This window comes from Mirounga angustirostris, unplaced genomic scaffold (genome assembly GCF_029215605.1).
Source record: "Mirounga angustirostris isolate CCGP_5_RB_7025 unplaced genomic scaffold, mMirAng1.0.hap1 SCAF_33, whole genome shotgun sequence".
NCBI lineage: Eukaryota > Metazoa > Chordata > Mammalia > Carnivora > Phocidae > Mirounga > Mirounga angustirostris.
In genome coordinates, this window is record NW_026991741.1 from 307,087 (window position 1) to 329,992 (window position 22,906).

The window sequence follows — 22,906 nt, forward strand, 5'->3', positions numbered from 1 at the left end:
ATATGAATTAATAAATTCTCAGGTGTGAATCCTCAGATGTCAAATAAGTTCAGCATCATGACAAAAATTTCTATATTCCTTACCTTCATAGGGTTTCTCTCTACTATGAGTACTCTGAGGCATCAACCTTGAACACCAACAAAAGGCTTTTAGACATTAATCATACATGTAGGGCTTCTCTCCACTGGAAATTTTCTAGTGTCTCACAAATTCTAAAACTTTGCAGAGTTATGGTCCTATAAACTATACCTCTGTTACCCAATTACACCATCCCTGGGTAATGGACATTAAGGAGGGCAAGTGATGTAATGAGCACTGGGTATTATATAAGACTGATGAATCACTGAACTCTACCTCTGAAACTAATAATACACTATATGTTAGTGAATTGAATTTAACTGGATCTTTTTTTTTTTTTTTTTTAGATTTTATTTATTTGCGAGAGAGAGAACGAGAGACAGAGAGCATGAGAGGGAGGAGGGTCAGAGGGAGAAGCAGACTCACTGCTCAGCAGGGAGCCCGATGCAGGACTTGATCCTGGGACTCCAGGATCATGACCTGAGCCGAAGGCAGTGGCTTAACCGACTGAGCCACCCAGGCGCCCAGTGAATTGAATTTAAATAAAAAAATAAACTTAAAAAATAAACCATACCTCTCTGCTCTTTCTCCTAAAGGTTTTCCTCACACAAAAACATCTAGCTGGGGGGGAGGAGCAAGATGGCAGAGGAGTAGGAGACCTAAATTTCGTCTGGTCCCAGGAATTCAGCTAGATAGGGATCATACCATTCTGAACACCTATGAACTCAAAGGAGATCGAAGAAAAGAATAGCAACAACTCTCTGAACAGAAAAAAGACCACTTTCTGGAAGGTAGGATGTGTGGAGAAGTGAATCCGAGGCGATATTCGGGAGGATAGACGGCGGGGGAGAGGGCCTCCATCAGCCGCTACTGACAGGTGATAGAGCAGCGGAGCACAAAATCAGAACTTTTAGAAGTCGGCTCCGCTGAGGGACCTCGCTCCAGTGGCTAAGTGGGGGATGGAACCCTCGCAGGGACAGTGTGGTCTCAGGACCCTCGGGGACACAGAAAGACCGGAGGTGCCTGAGTGCGGCAGAGCTCCCAGGTATTGGAGCAGGGAAGCCGGCTGCAGAGGCGGAGCCCAGGCACGGGCTCTCAGCTCAGGGCTGCCATAAACCGTAATCCGTGGCACAATCAGGCCACTGCTCCTCCAGCAGGGACCCAACAAGTGGGAGACTAGGGGAGACTCCCCTTCCTCCCCCCGGAGTAGCGGCGCGGGAGTGCACCGCAGGGATCTGCTGGGTTTGAAGACTCCACACGGGGTCCTGTGCCAGAGATGGAAACACTTGGTCACAGGCCGCGTGAGGACGGAATGTGGCCAGAGACCGGGGAGACGGGAGTGATTGACTACTTTTCTCTGGGGGCTCCCTGAGGAGTGGGGCCCCAAGTTCTCGGCTCCTCTGGGCGGAGATTGGGAGGCCGCCATTTTCACTCTCCTCCTCCAAAGCTGTACGGAAAGCTTGCAGGGAACAAAAGCTCCTGAGAGCAAACCCGAGTAGATTACTTAGCCCAGACCAGCAAGGGCGGGACAATTCCGCCTCCGGCAAAGACATTTGGGAACCATGGCAACAGGCCCCTCCCCCAGAAGATCAGCAAGAACAGCCAGCCAAGACCGAGTTTACCAATCAATGAGAAAGGCAGAACTCCAGCGCTAGGGGAATACAGCACATAGAATCCATGGCTTTTTTCTCCCTGATTCTTTAGCCTTTCAAAGCTAATTTTTTAATTTTCTTTTTTTTCTTTTTCTTTTCCCCTTTGTCAACCAACATCTTATCAATCCCTTTTTCTAAAAAATCTTTTTTATTTTTCATTATTAGAATCATATTCTATCCCTTCATAGTAGTTAACCTTATTTTTGGTGTATATATATAAGTTCTTCTCTCTTTAAAATTTTGGGATACAGTTTCTTCTAACAGACCAAAACATACCCTAAATCTCTAGTGTATGGCTTTGTTCTAGTCTCCTGCCTGATCACATTCTCTCCCTTTTTTTTTTTTAAATCCTCTTCTTTCTTTTTTCAACCAACTTCTTATCTTATTACTTTTATACAATCTTCTATAATTTTCATCTTTATAGTCATATTCCATCCCTTCATCATATTTACACTTATTTTTGTACATATATAAGCTTTTACTTCTTTAAAATTTTGGGAGGCACTTTCTTCTAACAGACCAAAATACGCCCAAGATCTACTGTGTGGCACTGAAATATGCACCACCCTGATCATATTTGATCATATTGAGGTTTTTCTTGTTTGTTTTTTATCTTTTTCTTTTTCTTTTTTTTTCCTTTCTTCTTTCTTTCCCTTTCTTCTCCCCCGGTTTCAGGTCTCTTCTGATTTGTTTAGTGTACATTTTTCTGGGGTCGTTCTTACCCTGTTAGCATTTTGTTCTCTCATTCATCTATTCTCCTCTGGACTAAATGACAAGATGGAAAAACTCTCCTCAAAAAAAAAGAACACGAGGCAGTACCGAATGCCAAGGACTTAATCAATACGGACATTAGTAAGATACTGGACCTACAGTTCAGAATGATGATTATAAAGATACTAGCTGGGCTTGAAAAAAGCATGAAGATACTAGAGAAACCCTTTCTGGAGAAATAAAAGAACTAAAATCTAACCAAGTCGAAATCAAAAAGGCTATTAATGAGGTGCAATAAAAAATGGAGGCTCTAACTGTTAGAATAAATGAGGCAAAAGACAGAATTAGTGATATAGAAGACCAAATGCTGGAGAATGAAGAAGCTGAGAAAAAGAGATAAACAAGTACTGGATCACGAGGGCAGAATTCGAGAGATAAGTGATACCAGAAGACGAAACAATATTAGAATAATTGGGATCCCAGAAGAAGAAGAAAGAGAGAGAGGGGCAGAAGGTATATTGGAGCAAATTATAGCAGAGAACTTCCCTAATTTGGGGAAGGAAACAGGCATCAAAATCCAGGAGGCACAAAGAACCCCCCTCAAAATCAATAAAAATAGGTCAACACCCTGACATCTAATAGTAAAATTTACGAGTCTCAGAGACAAAGAGAAAATCCTGAAAGCGGCTCGGGACAAGACATCTGTAACCTACAATGGTAGAAAATTAGATTGGCAACAGACCTATCCACAGAGACCTGGCAGGCCAGAAAGGACTGGCATGATATATTCAGAGGACTAAATGAGAAAAATATGCAGCCAAGAACACTATATCCAGCTAGGCTGTCATAGAAAATAGAAGGACAGAGCAAAAACTTCCAGGACAAAAACCAAAGGAATTTACAAACACGAAACCAGCCCTACAAGAAATACTGAAACGGGTCCTCTAAGCAAGGAGAGAGCCTAAAAGTAACATAAACCGGAAAGGAACACAGACAATATGCAGTAACAGTCACCTTACAGGCAATACAATGGCACTAAATTCATATCTTTCAATAGCTGCCCTGAATGTTAATGGGCTAAATGCCCCAATCAAAAGACACAGGATATCAGACTAGATAAAAAAAACAAGACCCAGTGACATGCTGTCTGCAAGAGACTCATTTTAGAAACAAAGACACCTCCAGATTGAAAGCAATGGGGTGGAAAACCATTTGGCATGCTAATGGACACCAAAAGAAAGCTGGGGTGGCAATCCTTAGATCAGACAAATTAGATTTTAAACCAAAGACTACAATAAGAGATGAGGAAGGACAATACATCATACTTAAAGGGTCTATCCAACAAGAAGATCTAACAGTTGTAAATATCTATGCCCCTAACATGGGAGCAGCCAATTATATAAGCCAATTAAGAACAAAAGCAAAGAAACACATCAACAACAATACAATAATAGCAGGGGACTTTAACACCCCCCTCACTGAAATGGACAGATCATCTAAGCAAAAGATCAATGAGGAAATAAAGGCTTTAAATGACACACTGGACCTAATGGATTTCACAAATATGTTCAGAACATTCCATCCCAAAGCAACAGAATACACATTCTTCTCTACTGCCCATGGAACATTCTCCAGAATAGATCACATCCTAGGTCACAAATCAGGTCTCAACCGGTACCAAAAGGTTAGGATCATTGCCTGCATACTTTTGGGCCACAATGCTTTGAAACTAGAACTCAATCACAAGAGGAAAGTTGGAAAGAACTCAAATACATGGAGGCTAAAGAGCATCCTAAAGAATGAATGGGTCAACCAGGAAATTAAAGAACAATTTTTAAAATTCATGGAAACAAATGAAAATGAAAATACAACTGTTCAAAATAGTTGGGATGCAGCAAAGGTGATCCTAAGAGGAAAGTATATACCAATACAAGCCTTTCTCAAGAAACAAGAAAGGTCTCAAATACACAACCTAACCCTACACCTAAAGGAGCTGGAGAAAGAAGAGCAAATAAAAGCCTAAACCCAGCAGGAGAAGAGAAATAATAAAGATCAAGCAGAAATCAATGAAATAGAAACCAAAAGAACAGTAGAACAGATCAATGAAACTAGGAGCTAGTTCTTTGAAAGAATTAATAAGATTGATAATCCCCTGGCCAGACTCACCAAAACGAAAAGAGAAATGACTCAAATAAATAAAATCATGAATGAAAGAGGAGAGATCACAACCAACACCAAAGAAATACAATTATAAGAACATATTATGAGCAACTGTATGACAGCAAATTAGATAATCTGGAAGAAATGGATGCATTCCTAAAGATCTATAAACTACCAAAACTGAACCAGGAAGAAATAGAAAACCTGAACAGACCTATAACCACTAAGGAAATTGAAGCAGTCATCAAAAATCTCCCAATAAACAAGAGCCCAGGGCCAGATGGCTTCCCAGGGGAATTCTACCAAACATTTAAAGAAGAATTAATACCTATTCTTCTGAAACTGTTCCAAAAAAGAGAAATGGAAGGAAAACTTCCAAACTCGTTTTATGAGGCCACCATTACCTTGATCCCCAAACCAGACAAAGACCCCATCAAAAAGGAGAATTACAGACCAATATCCCTGATGAACATGGATGCAAAAATTCTCACCAAAATACTAGCCAATAGGATCCAACAGTACATTAAAAGGATTATTCACAACAACCAGGTGGGATTTATTCCTGGGCTGCAAGGTTGTTTCAATATCCACAAATCAATCAATGTGATACAATACATTAATAAAAGAAAGAACAAGAACCATATGATCCTCTCAATAGATGCAGAAAAAGCATTTGACAAAGTATAGCATCCTTTCTTGATCAAAACTCTTCAGACTGTAGGGATAGAGGGTACATACCTCAATATTATAAAAGCCATCTATGAAAAACCTACAGCGAATATCATTCTCAATGGGGAAAAACTGAGAGCTTTCCCCCTAAGGTCAGGAACACGGCAGGGATGTCCACTATCACTACTGCTATTCAACATAGTACTAGAAGTCCTAGCCACAGCAATCAGACAACAAAAAGAAATAAAAGGCATCTGAATTGGCAAAGAAGAAGTCAAACTCTCACTCTTTGCAGATGATATGATACTTTATGTGGAAAACCCAAAAGACTCCAACCCAAAACTGCTAGAACTCATACAGGAATTCAGTAAAGTGGCAGGATATAAAATCAATGCACAGAAATCAGTGGCATTCCTATACACCAACAACAAGACAGAAGAAAGAGAAATTAAGAGTCAATCCCATTTACAATTGCACCCAAAACCATAAGATACCTAGGAATAAATCTAACCAAAGAGGCAAAGGATCTGTACTCAGAAAACTCTAAAATACTCATGAAAGAAATTGAGGAAGACACAAAGAAATGGAAAAACGTTCCATGCTCATGGAACAAATATTGTGAAGATGTCAATGTTGCCTAGAGCAATCTACACATTTAATGCAATCCGTATCAAAATAACAGCCACTTTTTTCAAAGAAATGGAACATCCACTTTTTTTCAAAGAAATGGAATAATCCTAAAATTTGTATGGAACCAGAAAAGACGTCAAATAGCCAGAGGAATGTTGAAAAAGAAAAGCAAAGCTGGTGGCATCACAATTCCAGACTTCAAGCTCTATTACAAAGCTGTAATCATTGAGACAGTATGGTACTGGCATAAAAACAGACACATAGATCAATGGGACAGAATAGAGAGCCCAGAAATGGACCCTCAACTCTATGGTCAACTCATCTTCAACAAAGCAGGAAAGAATGTCTAATGGAAAAAAACAGTCTCTTCAGCAAATGGTGTTGGGAAAATTGGACAGCCACATGCAGAAGAATGAAACTGGACCATTTCCTTACACCACACACAAAAATAGACTCAAAATAGTTGAAAGACCTAAATGTGAGACAGGAGTCCATCAAAATCCTAACGGAGAACACAGGCAGCAACCTCTTTGACCTCAGCCGCAGCAACTTCTTCCTAGAAACATCGCCAAAGGCAAGGGAAGCAAGGGCAAAAATGAACTTTTGGGACTTCGTCAAGATAAAAAGCTTTTGCACAGCAGAGGAAACAGTCAACAAAACCAAAAGACAGCTGACAGAATGGGAGAAGATATTTGCAAATGACATATCAGATAAAGGGCTAGTATCCAAAATCTATAAAGAACTTATGAAACTCAACACCCAAAGAACAAAGAATCCAATCAAGAAATGGGCAGAAGACATGAACAGACATTTTTCCAAACAAGACATCCAAATGGCCAATAGACACATAAAAAAGTGCTCAACATCACTCGGCATCAGGGAAATCCCAATCAAAACCTCAATGAGATACCACCTCACACCAGTCAGAATGGGTAAAATTAACAAGTCAGGAAATGACAGATGTCAGCGGGGTTGTGGAGAAAGGGGAACCCTCCTACACTGTTGGTGGTAATGAAAGCTGGTGCAGCCACTCTGGAAAACAGTATGGAGATTCCTCAAAAAGTTGAAAATAGAGCTACCGTATGACCCAGCAATTGCACTACTGGGTATTTACCCCAAAGATAAAAATGTAGGGATCCGAAGGGGTACGTGCACCCCAATGTTTATAGCAGCAATGTCCACAATAGCCAAACTATGGAAAGAGCCAAGATGTCCATCGACAGATGAATGGATAAAGAAGATGTGTATATATATACACAATGGAATATTATGCAGCCGTCAAAAGGAATGAAATCTTGCCATTTGCATCAATGTGGATGGAACTGGAGGGTATTATGCTGAGCGAAATAAGTCAATCAGAGAAAGATATGTATCATATGATCTCACTGATATGAGGAATTCTTAATCTCAGGAAACAAACTGAGGGTTGCTAGAGTGGTGGGGGGTGGGAGGGATGGGGTGGTTGGGTGATAGACAGTGGGGAGGGTATGTGCTATGGTGATTACTGTTTATTGTGTGAGACTGATGAATCACCGATCTGTACTTCTGAAACAAATAATACATTATATGTTAAAAAAATGATGATAGTAGGAAGGGTAAAATGAAGGGGGGGAAATCGAAGGGGGAGAAGAACCATGAGAGACTGTGGACTCTGAGAAACAAACTGAGGGTTCTAGAGGGGAGGGGGGTGGGGGGATGGGTTAGCTTGGTGATGGGCATTAAAGAGGGCATGTACTGAATGCAGCACTGGGTGTTATACGCAAAGAATGAATCATGGAACACTATATCAAAAACTAATGATGTAATGTATGGTGATTAACATAACATAATAAAATTAAAAAAAAAAACATCTAGCTCAGTCTTTCCTCAATGTACTCACAGTCTTTCTCTTCGGTTGGATTATTTTTTGTAAAGGCAGTATTGTGCCCACAAAAGATTTCTGCAGAGAAGGGAGTATGTTAGATCCTTCCCTGCCAAGCTTTCTTGCAGCCTATGTCATCACATGCCAAGTCTTCTCCACAGAGAGACTATGACGAATTGGCCTTGGATTCTGGATCTCTAACATTCTTAAGATTTTTGACTTTTTCTGAAATTTCCCTCTTTGAAGTAGATACTATTCTTAGTCAAAATTTTATCAACTAAATGATAGACCCAAATACAGAATACAGGCAAAGAACATGAGCAAACCATTCACAAAAAAGAAATGCAAACAGATAATAAATATATGAAACAGTCCACCTAGAAAAAAAGGGAGCATTTTTTCTACCCCTACAGTTGCAACAAGAATAGTAACACTACAATTATTTAGTAAGCATGTACCAAGCACAAACACTACACCAAAATATATTACCTATATTTCACATGGAAACCTTGAGAGATAGGTATTATTATTCAAATTATATAGATGAAGAAACTGATGCCAGAGAGGAGAACTGATTTACCCAATATTTTAGAGTTAATCAGTAAGGGAACTGTCAATTCAAGTGTGTCTGGCTCCAAAGCTCTTGTGTTTTCCACCATGTCAAGGTGCCCTGAGGGCATTCACCAACCAAAATTCCCAAACTATCTTAACACTATCTAACAAAACTATAAATTCTCAAGCTCCTACCTGTCTCATTCTCCTGTCTTCGCTCACCTAAGAGAATTTCTTCCTGGATCCCTTTGTCCTTAGCTCTTTCCAAATTCATCTGGGAATGCATTTTGGTCTTTCAAGGTGGAATATCCTGCAGTTGAAAAGAAAATAAAACTTTGTGGTTAAAGCTGGGGTACTGAGTGTCCCTAAATTCAGTTCTGAAAGGCAGCACACGGTAGGTGGTAGAAGAGGGTCTCTTACTTATTAGGATGTCTCAGAAACAGGCATAGATCTTCTGAAAGAGGCATAATTCCCCAAGAACAAGAGAGGGTGCTGACCTTGAGGGATAAAAACTTGGTAAGAGAAACACAATGCGACATTTACTCTCCTCCTAGAAGAAAGATGTCCCATATTCCAGGAACAAAAAACAAAAGAATCCAAAGGATGCAGTACATTGAACTGGTTAAGCACACAGGCTTCAGGACCGGACAGAGCTGGGCTCAAAACCAGTATTAGTACTTACTTGCTAGGTGACCTTGAGCAAGTATCTTTACTCTTCTGAGCACTGGATGTTTCGTCTATAAAATAAAGAAACCCCACAAGGTAATGAGAAGTTCTGAGCCTAAACCTAATCTCAAAGAAAATGTAGGAGAGTTGTAGGAAATTTTCCTAATTCTGGTAATTGCCCACAGGGTTGTTTTAGCAATCCCTCATGCTGAAAACAAAACAAAATCTTGATGAAAAAGAAATAACATCTACTTAAAAACAATAAAAATACAGGGCAATAAAAATATGGAAACATCAGAGAAACAGGGGGAAAAGGAGAATCTAGAGAAACAGATAAGCAGGGAGGCAATTTCTGCCCAAGGGCATTTGTCCATTCCAAAAAAATTTTAACTTTCATTTTGGTTGTTTTGAAGGCAAAAGAGGCAGATTAAAGTCCAGAACTACACAGAGTAGGAAAACTAATAGGAGACTCTCCCTACAATAAGCAGGGACCCCAAAAGGCTACCCTCTCAGGGGGTTGATGAATCGAAGCAGGTCATTCTGCAGCTCAGGCTGAATTACATGACTTGCCCTCCGGATCCTCGAGCCTTGAATTAGATAAAGAAGCAGAACAGCAAGATCAGCTGATAACAGAAAAGACTTAATCCTGGGGTTAGCAAACATAAACTATAAGGTAATTCTTTTACTACAGATAAAGAAGTAAATAACAAACGAAGGTATTTCCAAGCATCAGGAAACTATCATAATTAAACCTAATCAAACTTTTGGAAGAAAAAAACAGTGCCTCAAATGAAAAACCCAGGGGATTGCATTAATCAACAGATTAAGAAATAATTTATAAAAACTATTAGAGTACAGTACAAGGAGACAAAAAGATGGAAAGTACAGAAAAGAGTATTAAAGACTCAAACTGCTCTCATTCACTAAACAGGTGTCAGGGCCTTGGAAAGTGATCACACTGAATCTTAACAACTACTTTACAAGGCACAAAATATAGAATTTCATTGATAACAAAATTTTTTTCAGTCCTTTCTCCATTTCCACGAGCAAAACTGGGCTCCAAACCTGCTTTTTACTTAAAATTAGCTAATGGAATTCCAGAGTCTAACTTTACAAATACAAATCTTCATAATCAACAAAAGGAAACTCAAAGAGAGATGAAGGCTCTGTACTCTCTTCCCTCAAGCTGTGGAGGGGTAGAAACCATCTTGCTTCATACTTATTTCAAATAATCTAAATTTAAAAGATGTTAAATTGAGAATTTTTAACAAGAATGTCAATCTAGTTCTCTTTTACAATATGGAGACTTATGAATAATCATAACTGTTACCAACTAGTTCTATTCTCTGTTAATACAAATCTTTCCTTGGAAGTACTATTTAAAGAAAGACATTTTGTAGGTCTCCCACAACTTTAGAAATTGATGCTTTGTTCTATGAAAATAACCTACAAAAGAAATGTGTAATTCTAACTAGGTATCTTGCTTGTTAACTCATTAACCTGGCGTAGTAGACAGAATAATAGCCTTCCCAAGATGTCCTGCTCCTGTGAATATGTTACTTTACATGGCAAATGGGACTTTGCATAAGTGATCAAGGGTCTTAAGATGAAGAAGTTATCCCGGATTACCCTGGTGGGCTCCACGTAATTACAAGAGTCCTTATAAGAAACAGAAGGATCAAAGTCAGAGACGGAGATACAACAATGGAAGTAGAAAGTCAGTCAGAGAAGGTGAAGATGCTATACTGCAGGATCTGTAGAGAGAGAGAAAAGGACCACAAACAAAGGACAGCAGGTAATCTCTAGAAGCTGAAAAAAGCAAGGAAATAATATTCTCCCTGAGAGCCTCTGGAGGGAGCTCAAGCCTGCTAACACCTTGATTTTTAGGAGTGCTGACCTCCGGAATTGTAAGATAATAAATGTGTTTATTATTTATATTTGTCATAATTTATTACAGCAGCAATAGGAAGCTCATACCACCTAGTGATAAAGTTGTAACTGCAATCTCTATATTTGGAAATAGATTAATACTTCTAAAATCATTCTGACAAATTAGAAAGGATCATTGGCACTTTCCTCTTCACCCACAGGCATGGATAAACAAATATAAATCCACAATTCTGCAGGACTCACTCTATAACAAATAATTTGAAAGAATATATTTCTTTTAAATTAACAGTGTCATGATTTCTATTTCACCAGTGAGAAAAATGAAACTCTGAGAAGTAACTTGCCTAAGATCAATAAGCAAAGAGCTAGGATTCAAGTCCCTTCAACTGTCAACAAAGTCCAGTATTTTTCCACTACATCTTGCTGCCCCTCAAACTGCTTGGAGTGTGAAGAGAGGGTAGAGCATTCAAACGCATTCCTCAAATGATCCACTGCCACACAAAAGACCCCATGTTTGTGAGATTCTCTGCCTTCTTTGCTTTAATTCCATGCTCACAGTAAACAAGCTGTTTTCTTAGTTTGATTTCCTAAGTATCCCAATATGGAAATTGACATTCCCTGGAGAGAGGACCTGAGTGTTCTGGTCACTAGAAAGTATGTATTAGGGTAGGATGGGTGTGTTTTTCTTTCTATATCTATGTTAGTCTCAGTACATTAATTTGCATATACTTGTTTATCACCCAGTTTCATTTTAGCATTTCACAAATGCTGACCACCAAATCCGGGACTGCGGTCAATTAACTGAAATATCACTACCCTGCAGGCTCTTTTATTAAGTTCTGTTGGAATTTCTAAGTAAAGGTAATTTCCTTTCTTTGATAACTTCAAAAGTATTTACATATCAAACACCACTATTTAGAGCATGAAGCCTCAGAAATGCTTCAGTGAAAATAGTTTTAGAAAAGAAATTCTATTTTATTTTACATAGAATATCAATATTTGAAGGTACAAGGGCTGAAAGGGGAAAAATTACAATTATTCACAAATTACACTAACAAGCCAAAAACACTTTGTGATAATTCAATGAGCTGTATAGTTATGATTTACATACCTTTAAGCATGTTTTATATAAAGTTTATATAAAAACTCAACAAAACCTATAAACAACAATTGGACCTAGAGAAAGAGGTAAGCAAAGTGAATGGATCTAAAAACAATGCACCAGAATCAAGCACTCCCGTACACCAGTCACAATCAGTTACAAAAATAATTTAAAAATATTAGCAAGGACAACAAAAACTTATCAGGTACACAGAAATATGTCTAACAAAATATGCATGAAACCCTTATGGAGAAAACTATAAAACTTTTTTTCAAAGACATTAAAAATACCTAGACAAAAGGAGAGATGAACCACATTCATTGTTGTAAACATGCAACAAAATCTATAAACCTATAAATAGGAACAAGTTCTAATCAAAATTTCAATGTTTCTTATAGACCATGTTAAGCTTAGCTTAAAATTCATATGGAAAAGTAAAGGGCAAAAAATATATTTTTGAGGAAGAGGAATAAGGAAGGGGTCTTTCTCTACCAAATATTAAGATGCATTACAAAGCTATAGGATTAACAATGTAGGACTAGTATAGGTACAGACAAATAGACCAATGGAACAGAATAGAAAGCCTAAAAGCAGACATTTACATCTATTACCACTTGGTATATGATAGAGACAGCATTATAAATCTGTGGAGAAAGAACAGACTATTCAGTAAATAGTCCTGGAACCACTGATAAATCATTCAAAAAAAAAAAATAAGTAAGTTCTCTACATCATACAATACACAAAAATAAATTACAACTGGAAACTAATTGTGAATAAAAGTTTTACAGGGGAATATAGTAGAATACCTTTATGAAATCAAGGTAAGAAAGAATTCTGTAAACAAGATTGAAAAACACATGGCATATATAGAAAATGGTAATAATTTCATGGCATAGTGAGGAAAACAGAAGAGGCTGCTTTTTCATGAGGGCTAAGGTTATCAATATTACATCATAAATTTAACCATTTATGAAACTATTCACTTCTACTTGACCTCTTTTCCCTAGCTCTACTAAACCAGAGTGGCCTCTCAACTGCCCATTTCTTCAGGTACTTTCCAAGCTCAAGACTAGATGGCATACCGCAGCTACGATACGTGGTCTAATGACCACTTACTCTCTGGGCCCCACACTCAGATGATCCTCATCCACTGCCAGATTAACGGCTACTTCTACACAAAATTAAGTTCTCAACCTGGTGCCTTCCAGGAGGCCTTCACTGAGCCTCTAGGATGGGTTAGAGGACCCTCCTCCATGTTTCTATTGACAGTACCACACCCTGGTCTCCCCTCCATCACAGCACTCCCTGTTGCAATGTCTATCTCATCCACCAGACTCAGTAGAAAACACATCTAATTTAACTGTGTCCTCGTTATCCAGCAGAGTCTAGGTCTAGATCACTTTTTTTGCTTGCTTAATTGATTGATTAATTAATGGTGCATCTAACTTTTTTAAGGCTTCCACTCTAACTTTCCCACTGGTATCCTAGCACTTCTGACATTCTTAGACTGTGTATGTTTCCCCTCTCACCTTCTATGACTTCCCTCTTTGTTCACTCACACTTCTTATCTGCCAGGGCCCTGGGAAAATATTTTCCTGATAACCAAGACAAATAGAGGGAATGAAAAGTAGCAAGCTATGCCCAATTCCCCCTGAAGCTATCAGTTCACTGTGCTCCTTCCCACCTGGAATCTTTCCTTTGTGACCTCTAGAATCCCCCTCCTTGAAAAATAAGCTTACCTACACCCTTCAGTGATTTTTAGAAAACCCCTCCACCTAGCCACAGATGAGATAGTTTTCTCATAAGCCTGCTGATTCTTCCACACCCTGATCCCAACATCCCCAACTAGTAAACCACAGCAAAATGGTATGCCAAACCTGTGCATAACACACCATTCAAGCAGTATCTGTGAGATGCACATCCTCAGGGGGGTTGCCATGTATTACAGAACAGAGCACAACAGGTAAAAGCTAACAGGGTTAATGTAGTGCCCAACCAATAATAAAGAAGGATGACACGTTTTCTAGAATATCATTGCCTTGCGAATATGTGAGGGGCTCTGGTCAAGGCATTAAACAGCCTGACACAAACAGCAGCCAAAGGATGAAAGGATATCAAGTGAAGAGTTACAACAAATGACATATCTCGAAAATTCAAATTCTCAACATGTATAGAGAAAGCAAAACTAGTAACAGTAATAAAAAGTAAAGAAAGAGTGAACTAAAACATGAAATAAGCATCTTCTAACTGTAAATATGCTAATATATTTTTTGTGAAATAACTAAAAAATATAATCAGGTCCAAAAGGTACATTAAATACTAATTGTAATTAAAGTCTGGAATTATTTATTAGTCCATTATTTGTTTTAAAATAAAAAATAACTAATATATGTATAATATTTCACATCTTCATATAGAACATTTTGTCAATTTTCTGAAAGTTAATAAACTCCTAATTTTTTAATCACTACAAGTATACTTCTATAAAACCTTGAAACTCTGGGAAAGAAATAAACAAGCCCTCCTGGCCCTGTGCAAGGGCTCCCTAAAGGACAGACTCTGGAAAAGAAAGGAACAAGGAGGGAGCTGGCCAAAGATAGTTGTTCAAGGACCCTCCAAAGACACAGAATCATCTAAGCCACTACACTAGTCTTTATACTCTGCCATCCACAGATGCTGGTTATTAACTTTCTGGTTCTGATTCTTGACCTCTGAGTCTGAAAAAGAGACATCTGACTCAGAGCCCCCCCATAGAACTCCTGGCTAATTACTAAAATCAACTGTTTGCATTGCAGGATAATAATGCAGGCTCCTTCATTCTCAAATGACCTCAGAGGCTGGGCAACCACACTCAATTCTGGAGCCCAATTCCTGGGCCTTAAGGTTCTGGGAAAGATAGGACCAAACCAAGGTTCTCCTGTGGAAGCCCCCTGAAGCAGCTAAGTGCAATTGTTCCAGGAGAAATGTGAAACAGTAACTAAGTCCCCCATATCCACAGCAAATCACAGGTCCTGGCTACCCCTGGATCATCTCCAAGCCATAGTACTGTGGAGAAGAAAAAAAAAAACCAAGGTATAAATCCACATACATTTCATAGTCAAAACTGGTACAATCCTTGTAGCGATCAATTTTCCATTATCTAATAAAGTTGAAGGGATGCACATACTATTACCAAGTAATCCCTCTGCCAGATATGTATCTTAGAGAAACTCATGCACATACGCAACAGGTGTATAAGAATGTTCTTAGCGGGGCGCCTGGGTGGCTCAGTCGTTAAGCGTCTGCCTTCAGCTCAGGTCATGATCCCAGGGTCCTGGGATCGAGACCCACATCGGGCTCTCTGCTCACTGGGAAACCTGCTTCTCCCTCTCCCACTCCCCCTGCTTGTGTTCCCTCTCTCGCTGTCTCTCTGTCAAAATAAATAAAATCTTAAAAAAAAAAAGAATGTTCTTAGCAGCACTATTCATTAACAGCCAAAAACAGAAGGCAATCCAAATGTCCATTAACAGTAAAATGTATAAATCGGTGTATATGCATGCGTCTATACACACAGGCAGAAGTAATTACCATAAAAGTTAAGTCAGGATAAATGGTTACCTCTGAGAGAGAGAGAGGATTACGAGTAGAGGCTTCTGAGTAACTTCCAATGTTCTATTTTTGGTTCTGGAAGGTTCTTTTATGGGTGTTTACTTTATAATTATTCACTTTAGTGTACATTTACATTTTACACAACTTTCGGTATTTTTGTTATATTGCACAATTTAAAAACTTTTTTTTTTTAAAGGAAGAATCCAGGGCCTTCCTATGAAATTCCCTTAAAGCATGTGTTCTCAACCTTTCTGAGATGATGAATGATATTATATAAAAAGCATCTACCTCTCTATAAAAATTATGGGGACTGGCTAACATATCCATTTGCAGTAGGATTTTTGGAAACATACATCTGGGCAAGCCAGGGTCCTACCAGCAGTTACCATTTCCCTTAAAGTTGCTAAGGGCAGTTGTTTAAGTCCCTCCAAAAATAGAAATCAATATAGAATGCTATCTTAGCTCTCCTTACATTCAAGATTTTACCACCAGTCCTTTCTTTGCCCTAACCCTGGTTAATGCCCCCCCCCCCCCCCCCCCCCCGCCAAAAAAAGGGCCAAGACAGAGACAAAGACAAAATTGAGACAGACAAAGCCAGGGCCATCCAAGGAATCTGCTGCTAAATTGGTTAAGGGCAACAACTCATGTTAGCCATTGCTGCTTCCATTCCCTAAATCATCTCCCTGCTATGAAAATCTCTGCTCCTTTGATTTTCAATGCCATCTGTCTCACAGCTATACTCATCCCTTCCACAAAGTATAGCACCTTCTTCATCTTCCTCTCCACTTTTTATCACCTTTTATCTTCTGCAGTATCTTTGATGATCCCATGGCTAACTTGTCCATCACCCCAGCTTCACAGACCCTTGACCTCCTCTACTCCAACTCACTCATCATCTAGAATTACTTTTCCTCTGAAATCTTAAGCTCCAATAATCTACTCCGACCACAATTTCTTTTCTGCCATATCACCTTGTTACTGCTACTCTTTGAGCTTTGAAATTTCTATACAACTTCTCCCACACCCACGCACATATTCACAAAGCTTCTCTTTCTCTGGATCCATAGAATCTTCCTGAGAATATACTCTTCCCTGATGAGACTAGATCCCATGGTCTGTAACCTGAGCAAATCTCATCAGTAACCTCAACAACTTATTTATTAGCCCCTCAAACCTTCCACCACCCATAATCATCACCACCACATTCACAGTCTAAAATCAAACCCAGTGTTTGCCTTCTTTGCTCCTACCTCTTGGCAGCTGAACATACCTAGAAAAAAAGATAAAACTACAAACACTTCATTTCCAGCCTACAGAGGTGTTCATTACTGCCCATCAATCTTCTTTCATTCCCTAAAGAAGGTTGCAAGCTTCCTCCTCTTTTCTCTGGCCCCTGGCCATCCCCTCTCACACTCCAGAATGCCCTTACTACCTTATTCACAGAGAATATAGGGGCGCCAAGAAAGAAACTCCTCCTATTTCTTGCTTTTCCAAAACTGTAAAAATTAAAAACATCCCTTTCTGACTCTCCTTAACGCCAGTGTTAGAAGTGATGTCCCTTCTCTTATTTGAGGCCGGTACTTCATACCTTCTCTACACATCTTTTCCACATTTTGCTTCGCCAGTTATCCCCTTTCTCTCCTATTATTTTCAACCTCTGTTTTTATCAGCTCCTCCCCTGCAGAACATATAAACATGTTCAAATCTCTCATCCTAAAAATATACATGTACCACCTATTATCTATTCCACTTTTCACAGACAAGATCTTTGACATGAAAGTCTACACTCATTTCATCAACACTTTCACCAATTATATTAGTCCTCTGCACATTAGCCTTCACTAACACTGATCCTTACATACTCACTACTCTGGTTTCCCCTAAATCCCTAATCTAACAGTACCTTCTCAGTCTACACCTTATATAACCATGTACAGGAATTTCACATTTTGTATTTTATATTTTAAAAAGTTTAAGACAGTAGTCTTAAAAGACAAACGCAATACATGTTCATTAATATACAACAGAAATACATAAAAGGAGATAAGTATCTTCAATTATCATTCCACTCTCCCAGAGATAACTGTTAAGGCTACATTCCAACCTCTGGGAGAAGCTGAGCAATCATCTCACTCCTCCTCATACCCTTATATCCCATGAAGAGGAGGAAGAGGAATTCTCAGATTATTCAAGGATACACAACTGGGCCTCAGTGCCAACTGGTGGAGCTTTGAAGAGAAAGAACACAATAAGCAAAAGTTCTGGTGGGGTCTGTTAAAGAAAAAATTACGCTGACACTTGTTAAAATGATAAGATTAAAAGTGCTATTGTGATAGGTGTCAAGACTATTGCAATAGGGAAGAGAAAATGGACTCCACTCTGAATACAATAAAGACAGCTGGGAATCTATAGCCAAGGAGTAGATTTGGGTGGGGATGGCGGAGGCGGGGGGGGGGGGGGTGTCAGTGGACAGAAAATTAAGAGGAGACATCAAGAATAGGGGAATTCTTGGGGCGCCTGGGTGGCTCAGTCGTTAAGCGTCTGCCTTCAGCTCAGGTCATGATCCCAGCATCCTGGGATCGAGCCCCGCCTCAGGCTCCCTGCTCACTGGGAGGCCTGCTTCTCCCTCTCCCACTCCCCCTGCTTGTGTTCCCTCTCTCACTGTCTCTCTCTGTGTCTTAAAAAAAAAAAATAGGGAAATTCTTGTTAAACAGAATTCTTGTTGAAGGCAGACCAGGATGATCACATATCAAGGTGGGGGGGGGGGCGAGTCTCATTAAGTTGATTCAGCAGGATTCTTTCTAAACCTGGACTAGACAGGCCAAAGACAATGCCCAAAGATGATAATCTAGTTGAAAAGAGGGCTCCAAGGAGCATGACTCACATTTGGTCAAGGAGGGAGTGTTTGTTAGCCCTTTTCCACTCTTCAGCTGTCCTTGGGCAATGTTTCTTCACTGAAATATTCTCTATTTTAGACCTGTTGCAATGAGACGGCCCCTGGATATATATGTACATAAAGAACTATAGACATGTGACACTATGTACATGTGTATGCACAGATCTATCTTATATACATATAATATATACTACATATATATTATACATATATATAAAATGTCATGTTACACTGTACTGTTTGTGTATATATGTTATGTATTATAATAAATTATAATATATGTAATACACACACACGACTCTCCCATACACCACACACATATATATAGGGTGCAGTGTAACATGACATTGTCTCTCTCGTGGACCGCTACACCTCTCCCCTCCTTATCAGTCTCCTACTGTCCCACTCCCATCTGCCCATCCAGTGCATCATCAGTACATTACAAAGAGAATTGTAGATCTCATCCACTTAGGACAAGTCCATTATTTCTTCCTCATAGGCTTCAGAGTGAAATCTTAGTTCTCTGACCTGACTTTTGGGGCTCTCAACATCCTAGCCCCTATGTCTCCAGTTTCATTTCTCCTCCTCTACGTAAAACTAATGTTCCAGTTATAACCAACTACAAATATGCCTTTCTTTGATTATATCAAGATCCCTCCCCCACAATTCTTCCAGTTTCCTCTGACTTGAACACCCCTCATAGCTCTTTGACCTTCATACTTCCTCTATTCATCCAATATCAAACATTATCTTTCTTTCCAAAGCATTTGCAGATGCCCCTTCTATGCTCCCCTACAGCCTATCACTTACCCCCACTTGCTATACCCACCATAGTATTCATCATACTCTTTAGACAGTCTCATACCCCCACTCTAATGAATCTTCATCAAGAACAGGAAACCAGTCAAGTTTACCTTTACATCCTCTGTACCCAGCATAAGACCAGATACAAGGTAGTGTGGTCTATAAATTTTTACTGAATGACCACATAAACAAATGAAAACCATGGTTAGCTTAATTTTCAATGGAATGCTGGTGGAGTCATTCACTTGCATTGCGGAAAAAGGCACAACAAAAGGTCATGTAGCATGACTAAGAAAACAATAATAATCCCCTGAGCACTCACATCTTGCTTTCTCAGTACCAATCCCTACTGAAGAAATATATGCCTCCTTGCAAAATGGCTGATTCCAGGACTGGGGCAGAGAATGTACATAATGAGCCTAAAATATCTTGTGTCAGAAAGCAAGGAAGGGCTAGATGGGTGATGGGTATTAAAGAGGGCACTGGTGATGTGATGAGCACTGGGTGTTGTATGTAAGTGATGAATCACTGAATTCTACTCCAGAAACCAATATTGCACTCTATGTTAACTAACTAAATTTTAAATTAAAAACAAGAAAGCAAGGATGTCAAGATCTAATGAGATCATGTAAAGGATACAGGAGCCAAAGAGAAAAGTCTAATTTCTAAGATGACACAGTTTGAGCATCAAAAATAAATCACAGTGGATACATACACTAAAATACATAAAAATCCATGAATTCCTAATCATATTAAAGAAAACAATGAAAGTCTCTAGGAAACCAAGCCCTTACTCTGACAAATGAAAAAAAGCATTCACCCTGACTTTCTTTTTATAAAATATATTTTGGGACCAAAAAAAGCTGATATTTTTTATAAAATAATTTCAGCTAATAAACCCAGAAAAATTGATAAAATTAGACCACTCCTTTTCAACTACTACTGAAATAATGAATTTTTTAAAAAGATTTTATTTATTTGACAGAGAGAGACACAGTGAGAGGGAGAACACAAACAGGGGGAGTGGGAGAGGGAGAAGCAGGCCTCCCGCCGAGCACGGAGCCTGAGGCGGGGCTTGATCCCAGGACCCCTGGGATCATGACCTGAGCGGAAGGCAGATGCCCAACGACTGAGCCACCCAGGCGCCCCTGAAATAATGAATTTAAACAATTGTCTTCAATGGCTGCTAAAATCAACAGGAGAAAGGTTGGTAGGAGATGCTACAATGGAGAAATCAGGCTGACAAAACCTGAAAACACGAATCAACCCCAGAATCAGTTAAAAAGTTAAACCAGATATGATGAAATACAAAAGAAAGTGCATATCACTACCTGCAACAATTTTTTCCCTTAAAAAATAATTGAAGGGGCGCCTGGGTGGCTCATTCAGTTAAGCGTCTGCCTTCGGCTCAGGTCATGATCCCAGCGTCCTGGGATCGAGTCCCACATCGGGCTCCTTGCTCAACGGGAAGCCTGCTTCTCCTTCTGCCTGCCACTGCCCCTGCTGTGCTCTCTCTCTCTCTCTGACAAATAAATAAATAAAATCTTTAAAAAAATAATTGAAACTGAATCTAATCAATCCTCTAATTCTAAATGCCAGTGAACAGAAACATGCAGATGGGAAAACAAAATGAATACCACCTCAAGGAAGCAATCATCTAAATCCATTTGTTGATAGGATAAATGACTTAGTTTCTCTAATAAACCAATGGTCTTTAAAATGTGGGGGGTGATTACAGATGGTTAGGAAAAGAGACTTAAAAGAAAAATATCTAATGTCAATAAATAGTGGCCCTTGTTTAGATATAGATTTAACAAAGCAACTATAAAAAGACATTTTTTTATTAATACTTTTTTTAAAGATTTATTTGAGAGAGAGCATGTACACACATGCGTGCACATGCACGGGGCGGGGGGCGGGGGGGGAAGGGCTGAGGAAGAGGAAGAGAAAGAATGCTGAGCCCGACACAGGACCTGATATCACGACCCTGAGATCATGACCTGAGCCGAAATCAAGAGTCAGATGCTTAACTGACTGAGCCACCCAGGTGCCCCTAAAAAGATATCTTTAAGACAATCATGGAAATCTGAATATGGACTGGGCATTAATAATATAAGGAATTACTGTTAATCTGATTAAGTATAATGGCCTTGTGGTTACTTAATATAATGCACTTAAGAGTTAGAGATGTGGGGCGCCTGGGTGGCTCAGCTGGTTAAGCATTTCCCTTCAGCTCAGGTCATGATCCCAGCGGCCTTGGACTGAGCCCCACATCAGGCTCCCTGCTTAGAGGGGAGTCTGCTTCTCCCTCCCCCTGCTCTTGAGCTCTTGCTTGCTCTCTCACTCTCTCTCCCTCTCAAATAAATTAATAAGATCTTAAAAAAAAAAGTCAGAGACTGATATGAGTTATTTACCTGTGTAATGACATAATGTCTGGGATTGCTTTAAAATACCCCAGTGAAAAAAGTGAGTGAGGAGAAAAGATCAAAGGAAATTGGCCAAATGGTATTAATTGTTGAAGCTGAGAAATGGATACATGCTTGTTTATTTTACTATCATCTACTTTAAATATATTGGAAAATTTCAGTAATAAATGAAAAAAGAAGCCAATGTCAGGGGTTGCAACTGGCTCCTTCCAAACTGGCAGTTTGAGCAACAGAAGAAATGATGACTGCAATGGATTGAAAAGTACTAAATATATAAATAGCCACAAGTTCAACACAATAGAGAAAAGGACAACAAAAAAATCTCAAAAAATAGAAAATATACTTTAAGTTGGGTGATGGTTTTAAAAACCAGCTATAAGACCTATATTTTGCATTTTATAATTAATAGGTCCCTCAGCAGGATTTCTTCCTCTCCCTACCTCTTTATTATTTGATTTTTACCTTTATTCTTTTGTATATGATATGATACAGTGATAAGAGCATGGGATTTCATATTATAGAACTATGCATTTGAATATGAACAGCCTTTGAAGCTTTATGATTGAAAAAGTTTCTTTTCTTTTTTAAGATTTTTATTTATTTATTTGACAGAGAGAGAGACAGCAAGAGAGGGAACACAAGCAGGGGGAGTGGGAGAGGGAGAAGCAGGCTTCCCGCCGAGCAGGGAGCCCGATGTGGGACTCGATCCCAGGACCCTGGGATCATGACCTGAGCCGAAGGCAGACGCTTAATGACTGAGCCACCCAGGCGCCCCTGAAAAAGTTTCTTAACCAAGTATTATTCCTTTCCTTTCCTATAAAATGGAAGAATATGTACATCTTTACTCCTTTTTGTTTTGATTAAATATGTATATATTACCTGATGAAAAATAGAACCTTAGTAAACACTGCTTGTCTTCTTTTTTTAAGAAACAAGAAATACCAGCTATAAAAGGCTCATTGGGGAAAAAAAGAAATTTGAAAATGGATTAGGTATTAGATGGTATTAGGAAATTATTCTTAATTTTTCTTGGTAACATAATGGTAATTAAATTACTTACAAAATGTCCCTAATATTTGGAGATGAACACTGAGATATTTAGAGGTAAAGTTCCATGATGCATGCTCATGAATTGATCTATTAAGTGGTATCTCAATCAAAATGTCAAGAAGCATTTTTGTGAAAATTGACAAGCTGATTCTAAAATGCATATGGAAA

General features: G+C 39.1%; 1 protein-coding gene across 10 annotated transcripts in view; it reads right to left on the bottom strand.

Moving 5' to 3' along the window:
* The window catches only part of MAGED1 (MAGE family member D1), a 65,633-nt gene that overhangs the window by 37,248 nt on the left and 5,479 nt on the right, over positions 1-22,906 (bottom strand). For 4 of the 10 annotated variants that reach the window (XR_010408831.1, XM_045878078.2, XM_045878118.2 and 1 more), the window contains one exon: positions 8,509-8,623. The exons of 2 other annotated variants lie outside the window; for them this stretch is intronic. Coding sequence is in view for 3 of the 8 variants with exons in the window: in XM_045878078.2 (XP_045734034.1) it covers positions 8,509-8,599 (91 nt within the window). In the remaining 5 variants the exon portion in view is untranslated. Of the gene's footprint in view, positions 1-8,508; positions 8,624-8,995; positions 9,051-22,906 lie in introns of those variants that run through there. 4 more of the 10 variants (XM_054508037.1, XM_064583832.1, XM_045878062.3 and 1 more) reach the window with 2 other exon arrangements.